This window comes from Echinops telfairi, unplaced genomic scaffold (genome assembly GCF_000313985.2).
Source record: "Echinops telfairi isolate 266 unplaced genomic scaffold, ASM31398v2 ScPeMD7_2;HRSCAF=8, whole genome shotgun sequence".
NCBI lineage: Eukaryota > Metazoa > Chordata > Mammalia > Afrosoricida > Tenrecidae > Echinops > Echinops telfairi.
The window spans coordinates 6,644,390-6,662,254 of record NW_022103898.1 but is presented as its reverse complement, the minus strand read 5'-3'; the positions used below and the strand labels follow the sequence as shown (position 1 = coordinate 6,662,254).

Genomic DNA, 17,865 nt, shown 5'->3' with positions numbered 1-17,865 from the left:
TGGTACTTCTGCCAGTTTTTCCCTTCTCGTCTCGAGAGGCACACTGACAGCTTTTTGTTTTGTTTTGTTTTCCGGTGAAATGATGCCAGGGGTCTGCTTCCAAATTACCTGGGGTCGGTGCAAGGTGGGCAGGGATAAGAAGGCAGGCCGCCGGACGGGCCATAATGTGATCCTTGTTGACGCAGGTGGTGGGGACACTGATCTCCATTGCATGAGTCTCTCTCTCTACCTGTTTGCTTGGGACGTTCCATACTGAAAGATCTAAAGGGAACCTTAATGAAAAATGAATGAGGCCTATTCTCACGGCTGACGTTTCGGGGAGGGGGTGGCGGATGTCAAGGAACCACAGCGGCTCTCACCTTTTCATTAGCTGGAGGAAAGGCCGTCTTGGGAGGCGGCACACAAAGGTGTCGAGGACCGTCTTGAGGTAGTTCAAAGACACGAAGCCGCTGTGGGTGGTGTCCCCGGCACTCAGGCTCTTCTCCAGCCTCTCATAGGACTTCCGAATCTGCCAGGGGTTGGCACGAGAGGGATGAGGTGAAAACCCACGGCCTGCAGCTACCCGGCTATTTTGTCTCTACCTAAAACCAAAAAAATCCTAACAAACAAAATAAAACCTCACACTTTCCTCTGGGGGTTCGCGGGGTGGGGGGTGGGGGCGTGGATGAAGCGATCAGAAAGATCCTGCTGGCAGGTACTCAACTTCAAATGTTTAATTGATGAGCTTGCTACAAAACCTGATTCCCAGTCCCAGCCCCTCGACTGACAAGGCAGACAATGTCTCAGGAAACACACACACACACACACACACACACACACACACACACACACGCTCTACCTCACATTTCGAGCTAAAAATACTTGCTGGATCTGCCAGTGTGATGCATCTTTCTTAATATACATGCAAGCCGCTCCTACTGTGAGCCCACGCCACGCTTCTCCGGAGGAAATCGGGTCAGCCCGAGACGAAGCTGGGACGTTAGATGAAAACACGCAAGTGGTCCCTCCAGGTGGGAGAGGGATCCGTCCTGAGATGGCAGGAGCGGAGCCCACAGGGGGCGCCCCTTTGCTTGTCTGTCGGTCTGCTCCAGATGGGACAGCACAAAGGCCCCTGCTGGCTGGTGACTTATGGGGCTGATGCTTATGGGATGCACGGAGCTGTAGAGTAGGTGAGCCACTGATTTCCATGTGACTCGTGAAATCACTGCCAAGCGGAGCTCTCCTTCAGGGCTCGCCCGCTGTTGGGCTGTTGGCTACTGAGCGGTAGCGATGCTCTCCGAGGTTTTCAACCCTCCCCACTTCCCTTGAATCCAGTGTTTCCTGCCCACGGGGCTAAGAATGAAATAACCCACAGCTTGATGTGAAAACCCCAGTCCAAACGCCCCGCTGTGGAGTCAATTCCGACTCTCACAGCGACCCCCCAGGGAGAGTAGAACTGCTCTGGGGGCAGGTTCTGAGACTGTAACTCTTTGTGGGAGTAGAGAGCCTCATTGTTCTCCTTTGGAGTAGCTGGTGGTTTCGAACTGCTGGCCTTGCGGTTAGCAGCCCAATGCATAACCAATGTACCACCAGGGCTCTTTGATGGTGTAAAAGAATCCTTAGAAAGGCGAGGCGGGGTGGGGTTGGACTCCCCAGGAGAGGACTATGAAGAGATACAGTCATTTGCCCTTGGGTGTGCAGGAATATTAGACATCTACAGAGGGAACCTGTTGGCATATTCGGAAAAGCACAAGCCTGGAGCCGCTTGGAAAATGGGACAAGCATTAACCCTACGTGTGCCTCATTTCCCCGTTTGTCTTTCGGGGGTGTGGTTGCTTCCCTGCTCAGAGGAAGGCGGGCCTGGGGGAGGGCAGGGCTAGCTGCTGTCGAGGTGGCCCTGAGTCAGGGTGTCCTCAGATGTGCAGAGCGGAACTGCCCCACTGGGTTTTCACAGCCATGACTCTTCAGAAGTAGATGGCCAGGGAGTGGGTTTGAACCACCAGCCTTTAGGCTAGTGGTGGACCGCAACATCATCTGATTGCACCTGGGTATTTGGTTAGGAGCACCAGTGATGTCACGCTTACGTGTGGGGACACTGACAGCAAGGCCAGCAGTTGGCATCCACCAGCGACCTTGAGGGAGAAAGATGGGGTTTTCTGCTCCCCCACCGCGTGGCAGTCTGGGGAACTCACTGGGGCAGCTCTAGTCTGTCCTAGGGGGTCGCTATGAGTCGGCATCGACTCAAAGGCGGTGCGGTTATTGACGTGATTAGGGCATGTTCGTGGTGCTGTGGGTTGGGCGTTGGGACTGCTAACCGGAAGGTCAGAGGTTCAAACCCTTCAGAGAAAGATGAGGCTATTTTCGCCCATTCAGATTTACTGTCTGGGAACTCCTATATAGGGGACCTCTATGAGCTGGCATCGACACGGTGGCAGAGAATTTATTATTATTAGATTCAGGTAATCCATTTTAAAAATCTGGTCTCCCATCGGGGGTCTGTTGTTGCTTTGGGTTTTGTCTGTTCGGGGAGAGTTTCTGGCGTGCTCAGGAGCGGTTACAACCAGAGGCTGGAAGAACTCCGGCGCAGCCCCGGGGGCAGGGGTGACCTCAGAGGCAGTGTCGCTGACTGCTGTGAGGGCAGCATGGGCCTCGGGCCTCGGGCCTCGGGCCTCAGGAAAGGGGACGAAGAAAAGCAGAAGCTTCCTCCGAGTCTCCCAGCCACGGGTCTGTGCGCCGCTTTTCAAAAACTGCCAACATGATCGGCTGAACGTATAATTTGACAAAAATGGAATGCTGTGGCGTTCCTTTGACATGTGCAGTTTCTCCTGTAACAACGTGTCAGCGACATTCCTCCCCCGCCCCCCACCCCCACCCCCACCCCCACACAGGATTTGGACGTGTCTACCTCTACCTCATTCTCTGCAAGGATGCCTGGGGCGCCCTCATAGGGCCGAGGGACCAGCAGTGGGCACCTGCCTTCCTCCACGTTTACACCAGAGTTCAGAAACGATTGCCTCCATCCAGCGGAGAAGCGTGGCTCTGAGAAAACAGCTAAGCGCTCAGCGACTCCCATAAAGGTTGCTGGTTCGAGCCCACCCAGAGATGCTTGGGAAGAGGGTCCTGGTGATCCGTTTCTAAAACAGTGGTTTTCCACCTTCCTCATGCCTCGACCCTTTCATACAGTTCCTCTTGTGGTGGCGACCCCCACAACCATAAAATGATTTTCGTTACTACTTCATAACTGTCATTTTGCTACTGTGATGAATTGGGCGACCCCTGTGAAAGGGTCGTTCGACCCCCACAGGGGTCTCGACCCATAGGCTGAGAACTGCTGTTCTAAAAGGTCGCAGCCATGAAAGGTCAACGGGGTAGTTCTACTCTACATGTTCAGGACCCCCGGTGGGGGAGTGGTTTAAGTGTTGGGCTGCTAACCTCAAGGTCAACAGTTTGAAACCACAAGATGCTCCACAGGAGAAAGCTGAGGCTTTCTACTCCCATAAAGAATCACAGGCTTGGAAATTCACAAGGGCAGTGCTACCCTGTCCTGGAGGGTTGCTATGAGTTAGCAGGGACGCGATGGCAGTGAGTTTTTGACTCTACAAGTTGGACTTGGCTTGGTGGCAGCTAACTGCCACCACAGTTAACACACAGAGGGCTTCCTGCTCTGGGTTGGTGCGGCTCTGTGCAAATTCGACTTGAAGACAGACAGGCAGGCGTAAGACGGGGATTTGTTCCGAGTCTTGGGGCTTCCTGTATTTGCAACCACAGGAAGGAAGAGCTGCCGGGGGCATCTGTACACACACATACCTCTTGGGACTTCGTTTCTGGGATTGGAGGCTTCGGGTCATGGTTAATTATTGGCAACTCAGTTTATTGAACTAATACTGGTTTAGAGCTTCTGTTCTCCCTCCTACTTCACTGTGTGATGCCTGGGGTCTTCCCACGCTTACCAGCGGCCACCCCAGACACAGCAATGGGTGTCTCTGTTCAGCTGGAACGACAGAGGACGGAGAGTCCAAAATAGAAGGCAGAAATGGAATTGGGTGGTGCCCGAAATCACACAATGTTCGGATCCAGAGTCTACGGAGAATAGTGCTCAACAAGAGGAGAGGGTGGTGTGTGCAGAAGAGAGCTTAAAACTCTCACGGGATCCAGACTTTGTGGGATGACTCAGACTGGATGATGCACATCCAACATCGTTACCCCGCGATCACAGAGGCTTTTCTCCCAGAAACCTCTCTTTGAGAGACTTCTTCAAACCAGACCGTAGTTTAGCGTCACTAGTAAGACTCTCTGCCTCGGGTGCTGGGTCCTTTCTTGGTCTCTCCCCCGTGTGGGGATCTAACCAGCGAGGGCAGCTCCAGCGATTCGGTGGGATTCGGGGAGGTGGTGTGTTTCCATTGATGGGGAGGCGGGACTGGAGAAAAGGAGGGGAAAAGGGCCAAACAGCTTCAAAAGCACAAACCAAGGCCGCTGAATGGCGTGTGTGCAGCCAGTGTTGTGTGGGTATTGCTCGGCCGGGCAGATTCTCAGCCACCATCGAACCACACGTGCTAAGAACATGAAACTGGGTGCGTTCTGCATCCCCTCTTGTAGCTGTCTGTACTAGACTCAGCATGGGGGCAGCACCGGGAGGTGCGTGGCCGCTGCTGTGTCACCACAGCCATCGTCAGGGCACTGCTGTGACGCCCAGATAGAGGAGGCCTCAGGCTCTCGGAGAGGCAGGTCAGACCCCAGCCCATCTTGTCACCGCATCTGGACCCACTGCGTCGACGCCGCTGTGGGGCGGCACCGGGGGAAATCCCCCTGGCGTGCAGTCGGGAGGTGCTCCTACCTCTTGGCAAAAGGTCCTCTGGATTTCGTCTAAGGAGCAGTTTTCCACCATGTCTTCAGATAATTCCGAAATGGGAGAGTACTTCCTACTGGAATGTTTGACTTGTTGGTTGTTCCTTGAGACCGCTACAAAACAAAAGAGCGCCCTTCAGTGTGTCAGCACGGCTGAGCGTAATACTATCACTCGGAGGCTGACACGCGGGGCAAAGTAGACTGTGTGCCAGGCTCCCCGATACTATGCATCTTTCCAGGAGCAGATAGCCTCCTCTATTCCCTGCTGGTGGGTTTGAACTGCCAACCTTGTGGTGAGCAGCCCTACACTTGTCCCAAAGTGCCACCAGGGTTGCTTAACCTTGCCAAAGGTGCATTTAAATCTGAAGTGTTGTGTTGGTTGGGTTTTTTTTTTCCCCATCAATACCTGCCTGGTAAATATCAAGGTAAGAGTCAGCCAAGCAAACTCTAAGCCATCTATTAATTACTCTTACAGTAACCCAATGATCATACTGGAAAATATAAAGTTAATCTCCTACTTGCTATCTTATTCTAGGGTAAATCCAAGGTAAGGTGAAAGTATATTAAGTGGAATATACACAGAATAATGCAACTCTCAAACTCCCTGACATCATCAAGTCAATGCTGGCTCATAGCAACCCTACAGGACAAGGTAGAACTGCCCTCGGGGGTTTCCATGATTGTAATGCTTTGCATGAGGTAAATCTGCTACACAAACCTCTTTTCGAGTTTTTCAAAAGTGAATATGCTACTTTGAGGACAAAGGTGCGCCTGACCCAAGCCATGGTATTTCCCATTGCCTCGTATGCCTGTGGAAGTTGGGCAGTAAATATAGAAGACCCGAGAAGAATGGATGCACTTGAATTAAGGTGCTGGAGAAGAATATCCAAAGTACCAGGACTGCTAAAAGGACACATCAGTCTGTCTTGGAAGAAGTGCAGCCTGAGGGCTCCTTACAGGTATGGGTGGCAAGACTTGGTCTGACACACTTTGGACATGTTGTCAGGAGAGACCAGTCCCTGGAGAAGGACATCCTGCTTGGTCAGGTGGAGGGGTAGCAGAAAAGAGGAAGGCATGGCTGCAGCAGTGGGCTCAGGCACAGGAACCATGGCAAGGATAGCCCCCGACTGGGCAGGGTTTCCTTCTGCTGCGCACAGGGTCGCTATGGGTCAGAGCCAACTGGATGGCACCTCACAGCAGCACGGCTCTTTACAGGAGAAGAAACCCTCGTCTTTCTCCTGCGGAGCAGCTAGTGGTTTCGGACTGCTGACTTTGACGTCCGAGCAGTCCAACATGAAAGTAATGTTACATAATAAGTGTTATGCTCTACATAATATTATTCTAAGAAGGTGACCCAAGGAAAACATGAAGGCCAGAAATTATGTAAGTGATCAATAACAAACCAAAAACAAACATCGACTAACTCCAAGATAGAATTGCTAGATATTAAATAGATTATACGTCGGAAAATGAAATGATAAAATGCTCAAAGTCCTTGCCATCAGGTCAGTACTGACTGAACAGGGACCCTGCAGGACAGAGTAGAACTGCACTGAGTCCCTAAGACTAGACCTCTTTTTTTTAATAATGGTTTTATTGGCACTTCATTGACAAATCATACAATTCAGTAGTTCAATCATATGAGGAAGAGCTGTACAATCATCACTACAGTCCATTTTAGACCACTTTCTTCTTCCTTATACTCATCATTAGTCATGTAATGATTTTTTAAATGGTGTCAAAAATATACACAACAAATCATTCTCCAGTCCAACAACTTCTGCATGTGTAACTCAGTACCACTGATTATACTCTTCAAGTTCTACAACCATTATTGAGCTCCTGTTCCAATTATTCCACCACCACTAACACAAACTCAATGCCCCCAAGCAAAAGATCTTCCTCCTTCACCCAGGGTAACCATCGGTCAGCCTTTCTTTCTTAGTAGTGTTCTTGATACAGTAGGCACATGTCATACACTTCCATAGTTAGATTGCTTTTCACAAAAGGTTCCGTCTGCATCGTCACAATCAGTCTGGCGCTCCCTCCCCACTCCTGTCTTCGTTGCTTGCTCCTCATTTCCGCTTACACAGCCCCACCCTGTGCCCATGAACAGTTGTCTAAATTATTGTCTCTATGCATCCGGTCCTCTGGGCTTCACAGCCTGCAAAACCTAAGAGAAACAATAAAGAACAAAAACAAAATGAAACACAAAGAAGAAAATAAGAGTAATAAGATAAAATAGAAATAAGGAATAAGAAAGAAAAGACCACCAACAATATTAGGGGGGAAAAAAGAAGAGGAAATTCATGTCATGGAACAAGTGACAGATATTTGAGCCTAGAGCAAATTCCGGTTGGGTCAAGAGGGAGGTCAACTAACCAAGTATCATATTATACCACGGTTTGATCCATCATTATCAAGTTTACAGTAATCCCTGTCTGACAGTAAAGCTGTCTGAGTCCCTTGCCTGTGGCCAGAGGGGGTCTGACAGAGGCTTCATCTGACTAGAACGTCTGCAGATGAGTTTTGGACCCCATAGCCTTCTACAAATTGAGTTGTCACAGTTTAGGCTTTGTTACTTTTCCCTGCATCATAGTTGGATTTTATTATTTTCATGTTGGATCACACAGGCTGCTGTGCTGCTTCCTTGTGGGCTTAGTTGACTCCTCATTTAGATGGCTGTTTGTTTGAATACAAGCCTTTAAGACCCCAGACACGCTTCTGATTGATAGCTGGGCACCACCTACTTTCTTCCCCACACTTTGCTGTAGCACCTCCATCTTCGGTGATCATTTCATGAAGGCGAGGATGGACCAGAGCCCTGTTATAAGAACCAACTGTTCTTGGGCTGAGGCTAGAATTCAATGGGAGCCGAGAATCCATCTGCATGTCGAGGGGTAATTAATGACTCTGGTTTACTTTGGCAGTCATGTTACAAGGACAAGAAGGAACAACAACTAAAAAAGTGAGACTATAACTTGTTACAGGAGTAGAAAGTCTCATCTTTCTCCCAAGCAGCAGCTGGTGGTTTTGAACTGCTGGTCATGCAGATGGCAGCCTCCTGGTAATCACTATGACACCAGGGCTCCCGAGGTCACCAATAGATGCGATAATACAGATATTGAATTTTGGTTTAGTTTTTCAAAAAGCACACAAACAACACTGAAATAAAAATTAGTGTGAAACTGCTGTTAATATATGTGAAGAATATAGGTAAACATTTATCATATAATGAGCAGTTCTTACGAATCAACAAGATAAATCTAAGGATCCCTAATGGCATTGCCTGGTAAGCTTTGAGCTGCTAACTGAAAGGTTGGTGGTTCAAATCCACCAGCTACTCAGAGGGAAGAATATGGAGCTCTCTGTTCCCATAAAGACTTGTCACCTCGGACACACAATATAAGGTCGCCATGAGTCAGAAGTGACTCAGTGGCAGTGGGTTTAAATATAAGTATCCAAGTATGAACGTAGGCCACAGTCATCAATAGGCAATCCACCCAAAATCCAATCCATGTATAAAAAGCTGCTCAAACTCCCTGGGGGAGGTGAAAAAGTCCTATCACAATAAGTCTGCATTTTTCACTTCTCAAGGGGACAAGGATTGAAGAAAAGGCGAAGAGCCAGGTCTGGTTCCTCTCTCGAAAACCTGGTACTCAGATGCTCTCAAATCTCTGGAACATTACATGGTGGATGATGGCACCTCCCAATCAGGCTTATGGATTAGGGTGCGCTCTACCCTATTTACAGATGGGAAAAATTAAAACAATCTGAAGGTCCATTAATAGAGTGGGTTTTACAAATATGGTTCATCCAATCTATGAAATATCATATAGACATTAAAAATAAATGTGCATGCCTAAGTCTATGGGCATGAACATTTCCATTTATATATGTGTATAGTTTTGTGATTAAAGGATAATGAACATAATTCAATTTTCATTTTAACACTCATTTTGTACATCTATCCACCTATCCATCCACCCACCCACCCATTCATCTATTCATCCATCCATCTACCTATCCATCCATCTATCCACTCATTTATCCATCCATTCATTCATCTGTCCATCCATCCATCCACTCATCTATCTATCCACTCATCCGTCCATCCATCCATTCATCTGTCCATTCATCCATCCACTCATCTATCTATCCTCTCATCCATCCATCCGTCCGTCCATCCGTCCATCCATCCGTCCGTCCATCCATCCATCCATCCATCCATGCATCAGGAAAAATAACTAGGAGGTTACTACACCGGGAAAAATGCCAGGGAGGACTCAGGTGGATGCATGGGAGGGAGTTGTTATATTGTGTTTCCTGGTTTTGTTTTTTTCTTCAACAAGCATATATGACTATCACAATAAAAGAGAATAAAATAGACCTAAAATGTATTTTCCTTCTCAAGTCAACGGCAAAACCACAAATGGTTTCGCAGATTTATTTCCTAAAATGTCTGCAAATAAGCTGCAGTCAAATTCAGCACACTTAGAACCACTCAGCTGCAGTGAGCAAACTGTCAGTCATCTGGGATTCTGGTTAGAAGTCTTCCCCGTACGCCCCCTGGGCGGTGAGCATAATTAAACGCAAAGCCAGTCTTTTAGCACCTGCTCTGGGATTCTCTGGCCTCAGCGAGCTGGAACTTAGGCCAGACAGTTGCAGGGGACTTCCGGGAGGGCCTAAAAGGCCCTTGCTGACCAAGGAGGAGGAGGAGGCTCTATCACAAGACCAAGGACCAGGGTTCTGGCAGGTGAAGCGCAGCAAGACCCAGGCACAGGATTTCCATACACTGTCCTTTGTCACTTTGCTCTGGGGCGCTAGCCCTCAAATGAGGACTCATAAGAACACACACACACACACACACACACACACACACACACACACACACGGAAGCCCGTGCTTGCCCTTTTCAAACAGCCAGCCCGGCTCAGAGGTTAGAGACGTGATAAGATCCGAGGCCTGTCCTGGCACGTCACAGCCCAGGAACTCATGGCCCATGTGGAGTTGTTACAACAAGCGGTGTTGGTGGGGTGGCGCTGAGCAGCCCCACAGGACAGGGTCTGACTGCCGCAGGGGGGTTTTAGCCAGAAGTCTGGGAGGGTCCAGGTAGTGGCCAGCAGAGTGCCCAGCCACTGTGCCACCAGGGCTCAGTTCCACAAGGAACTTAACGGCCATGGATCCAATGACTGTCTGGCGCATCAATTACACCAGCTTCCATCTTTCACTGCAGCTTCCTAACCCCTGACACCGTCTGTTTCCCCCTCCCCCAAATGCCTTCTGATTGGAAATGGGGCGAAGGCCAGCCCAGAGCCTCCAAGGGCTCTAACGGGAGAGCCGAGAGCCACCCTTGAGGAGCCCGTTCCTCACAAGCAGTTCTTGCTGTGTCCACACAGTTGGTGCCATGCTGGGCAAGAGGACAGTCCCTTGGGAAGGACACAAATGCAGCACAAGCGGAAAGAGGCCAGAGAAGCAGAAACAAAAGATTAGTCAACTCACTGCCATCGAGGCAATTCCAACTCATAGCGCCCCTGTAGGACGCGGGGTTCCGGGTCTGTCACTGTGTGTGAGTAGAAAGCCATGTCTTTCTCCCACAGAGCTGGCTGCTGATTTCTAACTGCAGGCTTAGCGGTTGGCAGTCAGCCCAGCGGGGTAACCACTGTGCCTCCAGAGTTTCAATTTAGATTGAGACGTCAGAGAGAGTGAGCTGCTGACAACGTATGAGCTAGAGACCCCTGCCCCAACCCCAGCAGGGCAACGACCACCACCCCCATACGGACGGGTAGAACTTCCCCCGCGGGTCTCTGAGACTAGTTCCTTAAAGAAGTAGAAAGGCTCTTCTTTCTTCCTCCGAGAGGCTGGTGGGTTCAAACTACTGACCTTGTGGTTAGCAGTCCAACACAGAACCACTGCGCCATCAGGGCTCCTTGTAGCTCCTCCTCCCCAGGAGTGCCTCCAAACTAGAACCTGCTCTTGATAATGGGTCCTTCTCGAGCACAAGTAGGGAATCGTAGCCTTAGGGCTCATCATTCATAAATAAGTTCAGGATTCACATTCAAAATAGGAATGTATCTTTAGATACCCGTGGAATCACGTGCTTAATTATAAAGGTGAAACTTGCAGAATAATGCAACATATAAACTTCTCTCTAAATGATTATGTTCTTGAGATGAACTTCAAATCACCATGCAGAAAACAAGCATGACTAAAATACTTGTAGGTTAAAATCGCATGCCTGAAAGATTAAAGGCCACATAAAATGTACTTGTCTTTAAGGAGCCCTAGCGGCATAGTGGGTCATACGTTGGACTGCTAACTGCAAGGTCCACAGTTCAAAACCAGCAGACACTCTGTGGGAGAAAGATGAGGCTGTCTGCTCCCTGTAAAGAGTCGCAGTGCCAGAAGCCCACAGGGACTGTTCTACCCCATCCTACAGGGTTGCTATGAGTCGGGGGATCACCTCAGTGCAGGGAGTTTTTTGAGATCTACGCTGGGGCTTCCAGGCTGGTGCCCCAAAATACACATAGCTCCGGGTGGGTTTCCAAGTCAGGAAGACTCATAGCCTCTGAAAGACACCAAGGTTGGGAACTGAGTCTGGAAGCCACTTATCTGGGTCTGATCCACAGTGCTGCCGCTTACAAAGCATGCAGTCTCGGACTTCTGTTTCCCCAGCTGCAACGGATGGAGAAGCAAGATCTGTGCCACAGGGGTGTTGGAGGGTGCACGACCACCTGCCCTGGAGCTATCCGACGCATGGTGACCCCGTGCATGCCGAGCAGAACTGCCGGCCGAGTGGGGATCTCAGGGCTGGGACTCTCCCGAAGCAGATTGCCAGGCCTGTAGTTTTTTTTCCTGGCCCACTTCTGAGCAGATTCAAATCACCAACCAGTAGGCCAGAGATTAGACAAGGGATTGCCTCTTGGTGCCACCCAGTTGCCTCACTGATTTCTCATTTTAAAATCACAGGAGATGTTGGGAGAATGAGATCAATGAGACTTGGGGAAATTCAGAGACTGCCTGCCGGAACACAAGAACAGATTAGAAAAAAGAAAAGGAAAGGAAAAAAATTCAGTCCAGAAATGAAGATGGAGCCGCGGAAGGACCAAGACAACTGATCATCTGACAGAGGCTTTCCACTCCGAGGGGGCAATCGGTAGCGACTGGGTCAGTAAGGAGGAAGAACTCTTTCTTAATGATGTAAGCAGGTGGACACAAGAAGGTGGAACAAAAGCCGGAAGTGTCTCGGGGACACCGAGGTCAGTTGGCAGAACATGTCCACAAAGACCCTGCTCTCCATTCTTCCTGGGTGAGTAGCCACGGAGATCTTAAAAGGTTGTGAGCAGCCATCTACCCAAAGGAAAGAAGAGGGGTGAAAGTCGGACGTGGAAATCATGAGTCCAGTGAAAGGAACTGCATGCGAAGATCCTAGACAGAGAGGGAGGGAGCCAGGGTGGCATAGTGGGTTAGGTGCTGGGTGCCTAAGCACAGGTCAAGCAGTTCAAAACCACCAGCGGTTCCAAGGGAGAGAGAGCAGGCTTGCTGCTTCCGTGAAGAGTTGCAGTCTCAGAAGCCCACCAGGGACTGTTCTCCCCCGTCCAACTCTGCCTGCAGAGTCGCTCCGAGTCAGAATCAAGTTGATGGCTGGAAGTTTAGGTGGAACAAAACTAAATTCACAAAAGAGACCAGACTCTCCGGTTGGATAGAGATTGGTGGACCTCCCAAAACTGTGGTCATCGATCACCACTCAGGTAAAGAGGGGAAAAGCCAGGAAGAAGAGAATGACAGAGGGGTAAATTCAAAGTCTACGCTAACCCCACCCCTCCGGAAATTTTCTGGCTTGTCCTCCCGAATAGATTTGAGGAGCAGATTCCTGGTGTTCCAGAATGACACCATTTCCGCTGTCATCCCACCCAAGACAGACGGATGTGAGAGTCTGCGTAGAGCTAAGTGAACTGACCACAAACATAAACAACGTTCTTCAGAACATCACAGACCCCATCGCTTCGACAATACCAAACTTCCCATAAACCTCAGCCCCCAAAGCAGCTGTCGCGGAGGGAACTCTAACCCTGGCAGCCCAACTAGGATGAGGGTGGGACTGTGCCCCGCAGGGTCTCCGTGGCCTGTTTGTCATGACTAGACCGGCAGGCTTCTCTTCGAAGGCAACACCAGATAGACTCAACCCTCCAGTCTTTCAGTGGGCAGCCAAGCGCATTATCCATTTCCGCACCCAGGGACTCGTAACATCTCCTAGGTGGATGTTGTTGGCTGCTATCAAGTCTCCCTCCCACCCGAGCCAACTCACAGCAACTCCGTGTTCAATGGGATTAGGCTGTTGTGCTGCCATTGGCTGTTTTTCCAGAAATAAATTGTCAGGGCTTTCACTGTAGTCCGTCACAGTCTGGAAACGCCAGTGAAACCTGTTTGGCCCAAAGCTATACACAAGCCTCCAAGAACAGACACACAGGTGGTAGCTGGGCTTGAGGTACATTAACCAGGAATCAATGTGAGTCTCCCATAGAACAAGTGAGAAATCCACTACTGAGCTACCACTGCCCCCATATTTACTATCTCAAAGCCAACTCACTGCCATCGGGTCGATTCCAATGCTCAGCAAACAGGCAGGACAGGGTAGAACGGCCCCTGGGGGCTTCCGAGAATGTGACTCTTTACGAGAACAGAAAGCTTTGCTTCCCCCTCAGAGTGGTTGACAGTTTCAAACTTCTCACCTTGCGGGCAGGAGCCCAACACATAACCACTATGCCACCCCAGATAAACTCCACATTGCTAGAATACATATATATACACACACATAGATAGATAGATAGATATGAATTGGGATCAACAATCCACATTCAAGGAAAAAGATAACAAAGACCAAACCCCAGAATAATCTGGATGCTGGAATCAATGGATAGACAATTTGAAGCAACTACTACAATGGTGTTTGATAATATAAAGGAAAACGTTCTCCTAATGAATGAAGATAGGAATTTCAATGGAACAGTAAAGACTGCAGAATAAAGAACCAATTGGAACTAACACATGTGAAAAAATCATTTTAAATTCTTGGATAGAAACAAAAACCATCCCGTTTGAAGAAGGAAGTTGGGGGGTGGGGTGGCGGGGAAGGTGGTAGATGGCAGGTATCAGAGCTCCAGAGACTTGTGGGCAATTTCAGAAAGACTGATAAATGCTGGGGTCTTGACATTTACTTTTTGAAAAAGGACAGTGTAGCATAGTGGCTTGCACTTTGGGATTTTAGGCGTTGGAATCAACTCGCTGTCGTGGACTGGACTCATTCCTTGAAGCAAGCCTCTAGGGCCCGGTAGACCAGAACTGCTCCAGCGGACTTCCAAACCGTGACCCTTTAGGAGAGTGGAACACCTCCTCTTTCTCCAGCAGAGCGACTGGTGGTTTCGAACTGCTGACCCTGCAGTTACCAGTACAACTCATAACCATTACACCAGCAGGGCTATTCTTGAAATGATAAGGATGGAAAATTCTCCAAAATCTGATGAAAACATGAATGTAGACATTCTAAAAGCCCCAAATCCCAATACAAAGGAAAATTAATCTCAGCATAGTCAAATGACTGAGAAACAAACATTAAAGGAACCTTCACTAAAATGGCCAGGGGAAAATGACTCAAGACATACAGGAGACAAAGGACAAGTAAAATATAGCTTCTAAAAATACTGGGGGGAAAATCAACCTAGCAGTCTATGTTCAATAGGAATCTCCTCCGTGCATGATATTTAAGTAAATAGATGTTCAAGTTAAATCACATATGATAATTCAATGTCATAAGACCTGTACCAGAAGAAATGATAAGTGACATTTTTGGAGCTAAAGAAATAAATCATGTAATAGGGAGACACAGATCTTCAGGAGAGGCTGAACATCACAAGACACAGTAAAAACAAAAATTATAGATATTAAAAAACTCTTTTCATTTACTTTAAAAACATAAAAAAATTTATAGCACACTCTTCTGGGGGTTATTATGTAATCTAGGACCCCTGCACTGAGTGACCCTGTAGGCCAGAAAGGAACTGGTCCCCAGGCTGCACATCTTCGCAGGAGAAGGGTGCTGCGTCTTCCTCAGAGGGAGGTGGATTTAAAATGACAGCCTTTCAGGGACCAGCCCCTACTCAACCCACGGCACCCTCAGGGATCCTTTATAATATACATGAGACATGTATATATATATATCCTGTATAATATACATAAGAGACATATATATCCTATATAATATCCTTTATAATATACATAAGAGACATATATATATCCTATATAATACCCTTTATAATATACATAAGAGACAAGTCAAAGCCACTGCTGTCAAGCCTGTTTCAACTCCTAGGGACCCTCCATAGGGTTTCTGAGAGAAAGTAACTCTTCACAGGAGCAGACAGCCTCATCTTTCTCCGGAGAAGCGGCTGGTGGGTTTGAACTGCCAGTCTTGGCGTTAGCGGTCCAATGCCTAACCCACCCATGGGGTTATATAGAAGTTATAAATATGGGAACTATAACAAAGGTTGGATAGGAAGAAAGTGGGGTTATTAAGAAGCAAGTGACTCATCTCTTAAATAATGTGGCAGCATATTAACTCCAAGAAAACTTTAAAGACTCAACAATATCTCCTCACAATTAAAAACTTTTACTCTGAAAAAAGACTATGAAAAAAAGATGAAAAGCACAAGCTCCAGACTGGGATGAAATATGTGCAAACCACATATTTGGCAAAGGCTTTATGTTTCAAATATAAAAAGAACTCCCTAAACTCAACAGCTTTTTTTCTTTCTTTAATCCAATTATAAGGTGGACAAAAATCATTTTACCAAATAGGATCTACGGATGGCATATAAGGACATGAAAGATGTTCAACTTAAGTTGTCATTAGGGAAATGAACACTGAAACCACATTGAGCTATTATCACCCAAAAATTAAACAGCTAACATAAAAAAAATAGCGACAATAACAAATGGTGGCGAGGAAATGGACAAGCTGGGCAACAAGCAGAAAGGTGTGGTGTCAGGAATGGAGCACGGCTTATTAGGGACCTGCGATACGCAGAGGACCCCGCCTGGCTTGCCGAAAGTGAGGAGGAAACACTGACTGATGAAGATTGAGGATTGCAACCTTGAGGACGGATTGCCAATCACTGTAAACAAAACCAAAAACCAGGTCTTCACAACTCGACCAGTAGACAGCATCACGATCAACAGAGAAAGACGAGAGGGCCCACGTTTCATTTTGTGTGAAGCCACAATCCAGGCTCCTGGGAGCAGCAGTCAAGAAGTTGAATGCCGGGTTGCACGGGGCGAATCTGCTGCACGAGCCCTCTTTGAAGTGTGGCAGGGCAGCGAGTTCACTGTGAGTATTGAAGGGGTGCCCAGCCCAAGCGGTGGGGGTTTTCAGTTGCCTCGTGTGTGTATGAAAACTGGACAGGAAAAAACATCAAGGAAGATGGCAAAAGAATGAATAGATTTGAGTCCTACTGTTGGCGAAGAACGTGGACAATTGACAGTACTGTGGACTTCCGCAAGAGGAAACACGTCTTTCCTGGAAGGAGTACAGCAAGGGTGTGCCTTTGAAGTAAGGGTGGCGGGACGTTGTCTCATGCACTGTGCTTTGGACGTGTGACCGACGGAGATCAGTACCTGGAGAAGGACACCATGCTTGGTAGAGTAGGGGCCAGCAAAAAAGAGATAGGGTGAGACTGTAAGTGCAGCGAGGGGCACAAACATAACCGCTGTGAGGATGGCGCAGGACCAGGGTGCTTCGCTCTGCTGTACAGAGGTTTAGTACAAATCGGAACTGATTTGACAGCACCTAACAAGGACATCGCCAACGACATGCTTGCTTTGGCGGTTACACCATTCTACGCGTAGTCTTAAACAACACTGTGAGCCATAGCGATCATTGTACCAACATCAATTTCATTGTTTCGATATTGTACTATCGTTCTTTAAGAAGCAAACGTTGATGAAAACTGGGCTAAAAAGCACATTAGTTGAAAGTCGACCTGTTGAGGTGAGGAAAGAATCAGTAAACTTGAAGATCATTGTACAGAAAATATTCAAACTGAATACAGAGATAACAGCACAGAATAGTCAAATTAGAGTGTGGGACAAGCCCAGGCAGTCCAACGTAGGAATACGTGGAATCTCAGCCGGAGAAGGGAGGCAGAGGCAGCTGAAGCAATATTTGGAGAAGCAACAGCCAGGATTTCCCCCAAATATGACAGGGATAAAACTAGAGCTGTAGGAACTCAGAGGACAATAAACCAAAGAAACTCCAAAACCCCAGGGGTCACGAAGTCACATACGGCTCACGGCAAAATGGAGCTTCATAGGGCTTCCAGGGGCTGCCTTTTGTAAGTAGACCACCAGGCAAGTCTGGGTGGACTTGAGCCCCGCCCCTTTCAGTAACCAGCTAGCGCATCCACCATGTGCCACCCAGGACTCCAAGACACAGTGACCGGATCTAGTGGGAGGGGGTGGGAAAGCAGTGCATCTAGACGGCCCATAATCAAACTGCAGAGAGCAAAGGTGGAAAGACAATGTGAAGGCAGTCAAAGGAGGGAAACGTTTTTTACATACAGTGGAAAAGAAACTAGAAATACAATATCTTCCTTATCAGAAATGAGGCAAGCCAAAGACAAGGAAGGTATCCCTTTAAAGTCCTGAAAGAAGTGGTTGCGTCAGACTCTTACAGCCAACACATCCTACAAAATACCGGAGGAACAGACACCCTCCGAGTCCTCAAACAGAGGGGTTTTGCCTGCTCAGCAGTACGTGTTAAAGGGAGTTATTTTGGCAGAAGTAATGCGCCAGAGACTCGGATGGAGCCAAAGTAATGGCCGGACCACAGCGTGCAATCAATGACAATAAAGGAAACGTCATTTGTGTTTATTTTTCATTGCTTTCGAAAGATAGCTAGTTGTCAAAGGAAAAACAGAGCCACGGTGCTGTGTTTAGAGTGTGTGTAAAAGTACCACGTATGACAGCAATCGAGCAAAGCGTGGGAGT

General features: G+C 48.2%; 1 protein-coding gene across 1 annotated transcript in view; it reads right to left on the bottom strand.

The window, feature by feature from the left end:
* Positions 1-17,865, bottom strand: part of EFCAB6 (EF-hand calcium binding domain 6) — a 253,365-nt gene that overhangs the window by 166,347 nt on the left and 69,153 nt on the right. The window contains exons 7-8 of the mRNA XM_045290796.1: positions 4,814-4,938; positions 360-508 (exon numbers count right to left, since the gene is read on the bottom strand). Of these exons, the coding sequence (XP_045146731.1) occupies positions 360-508; positions 4,814-4,938 (274 nt within the window). The remainder of the gene's footprint in view (positions 1-359; positions 509-4,813; positions 4,939-17,865) is intronic.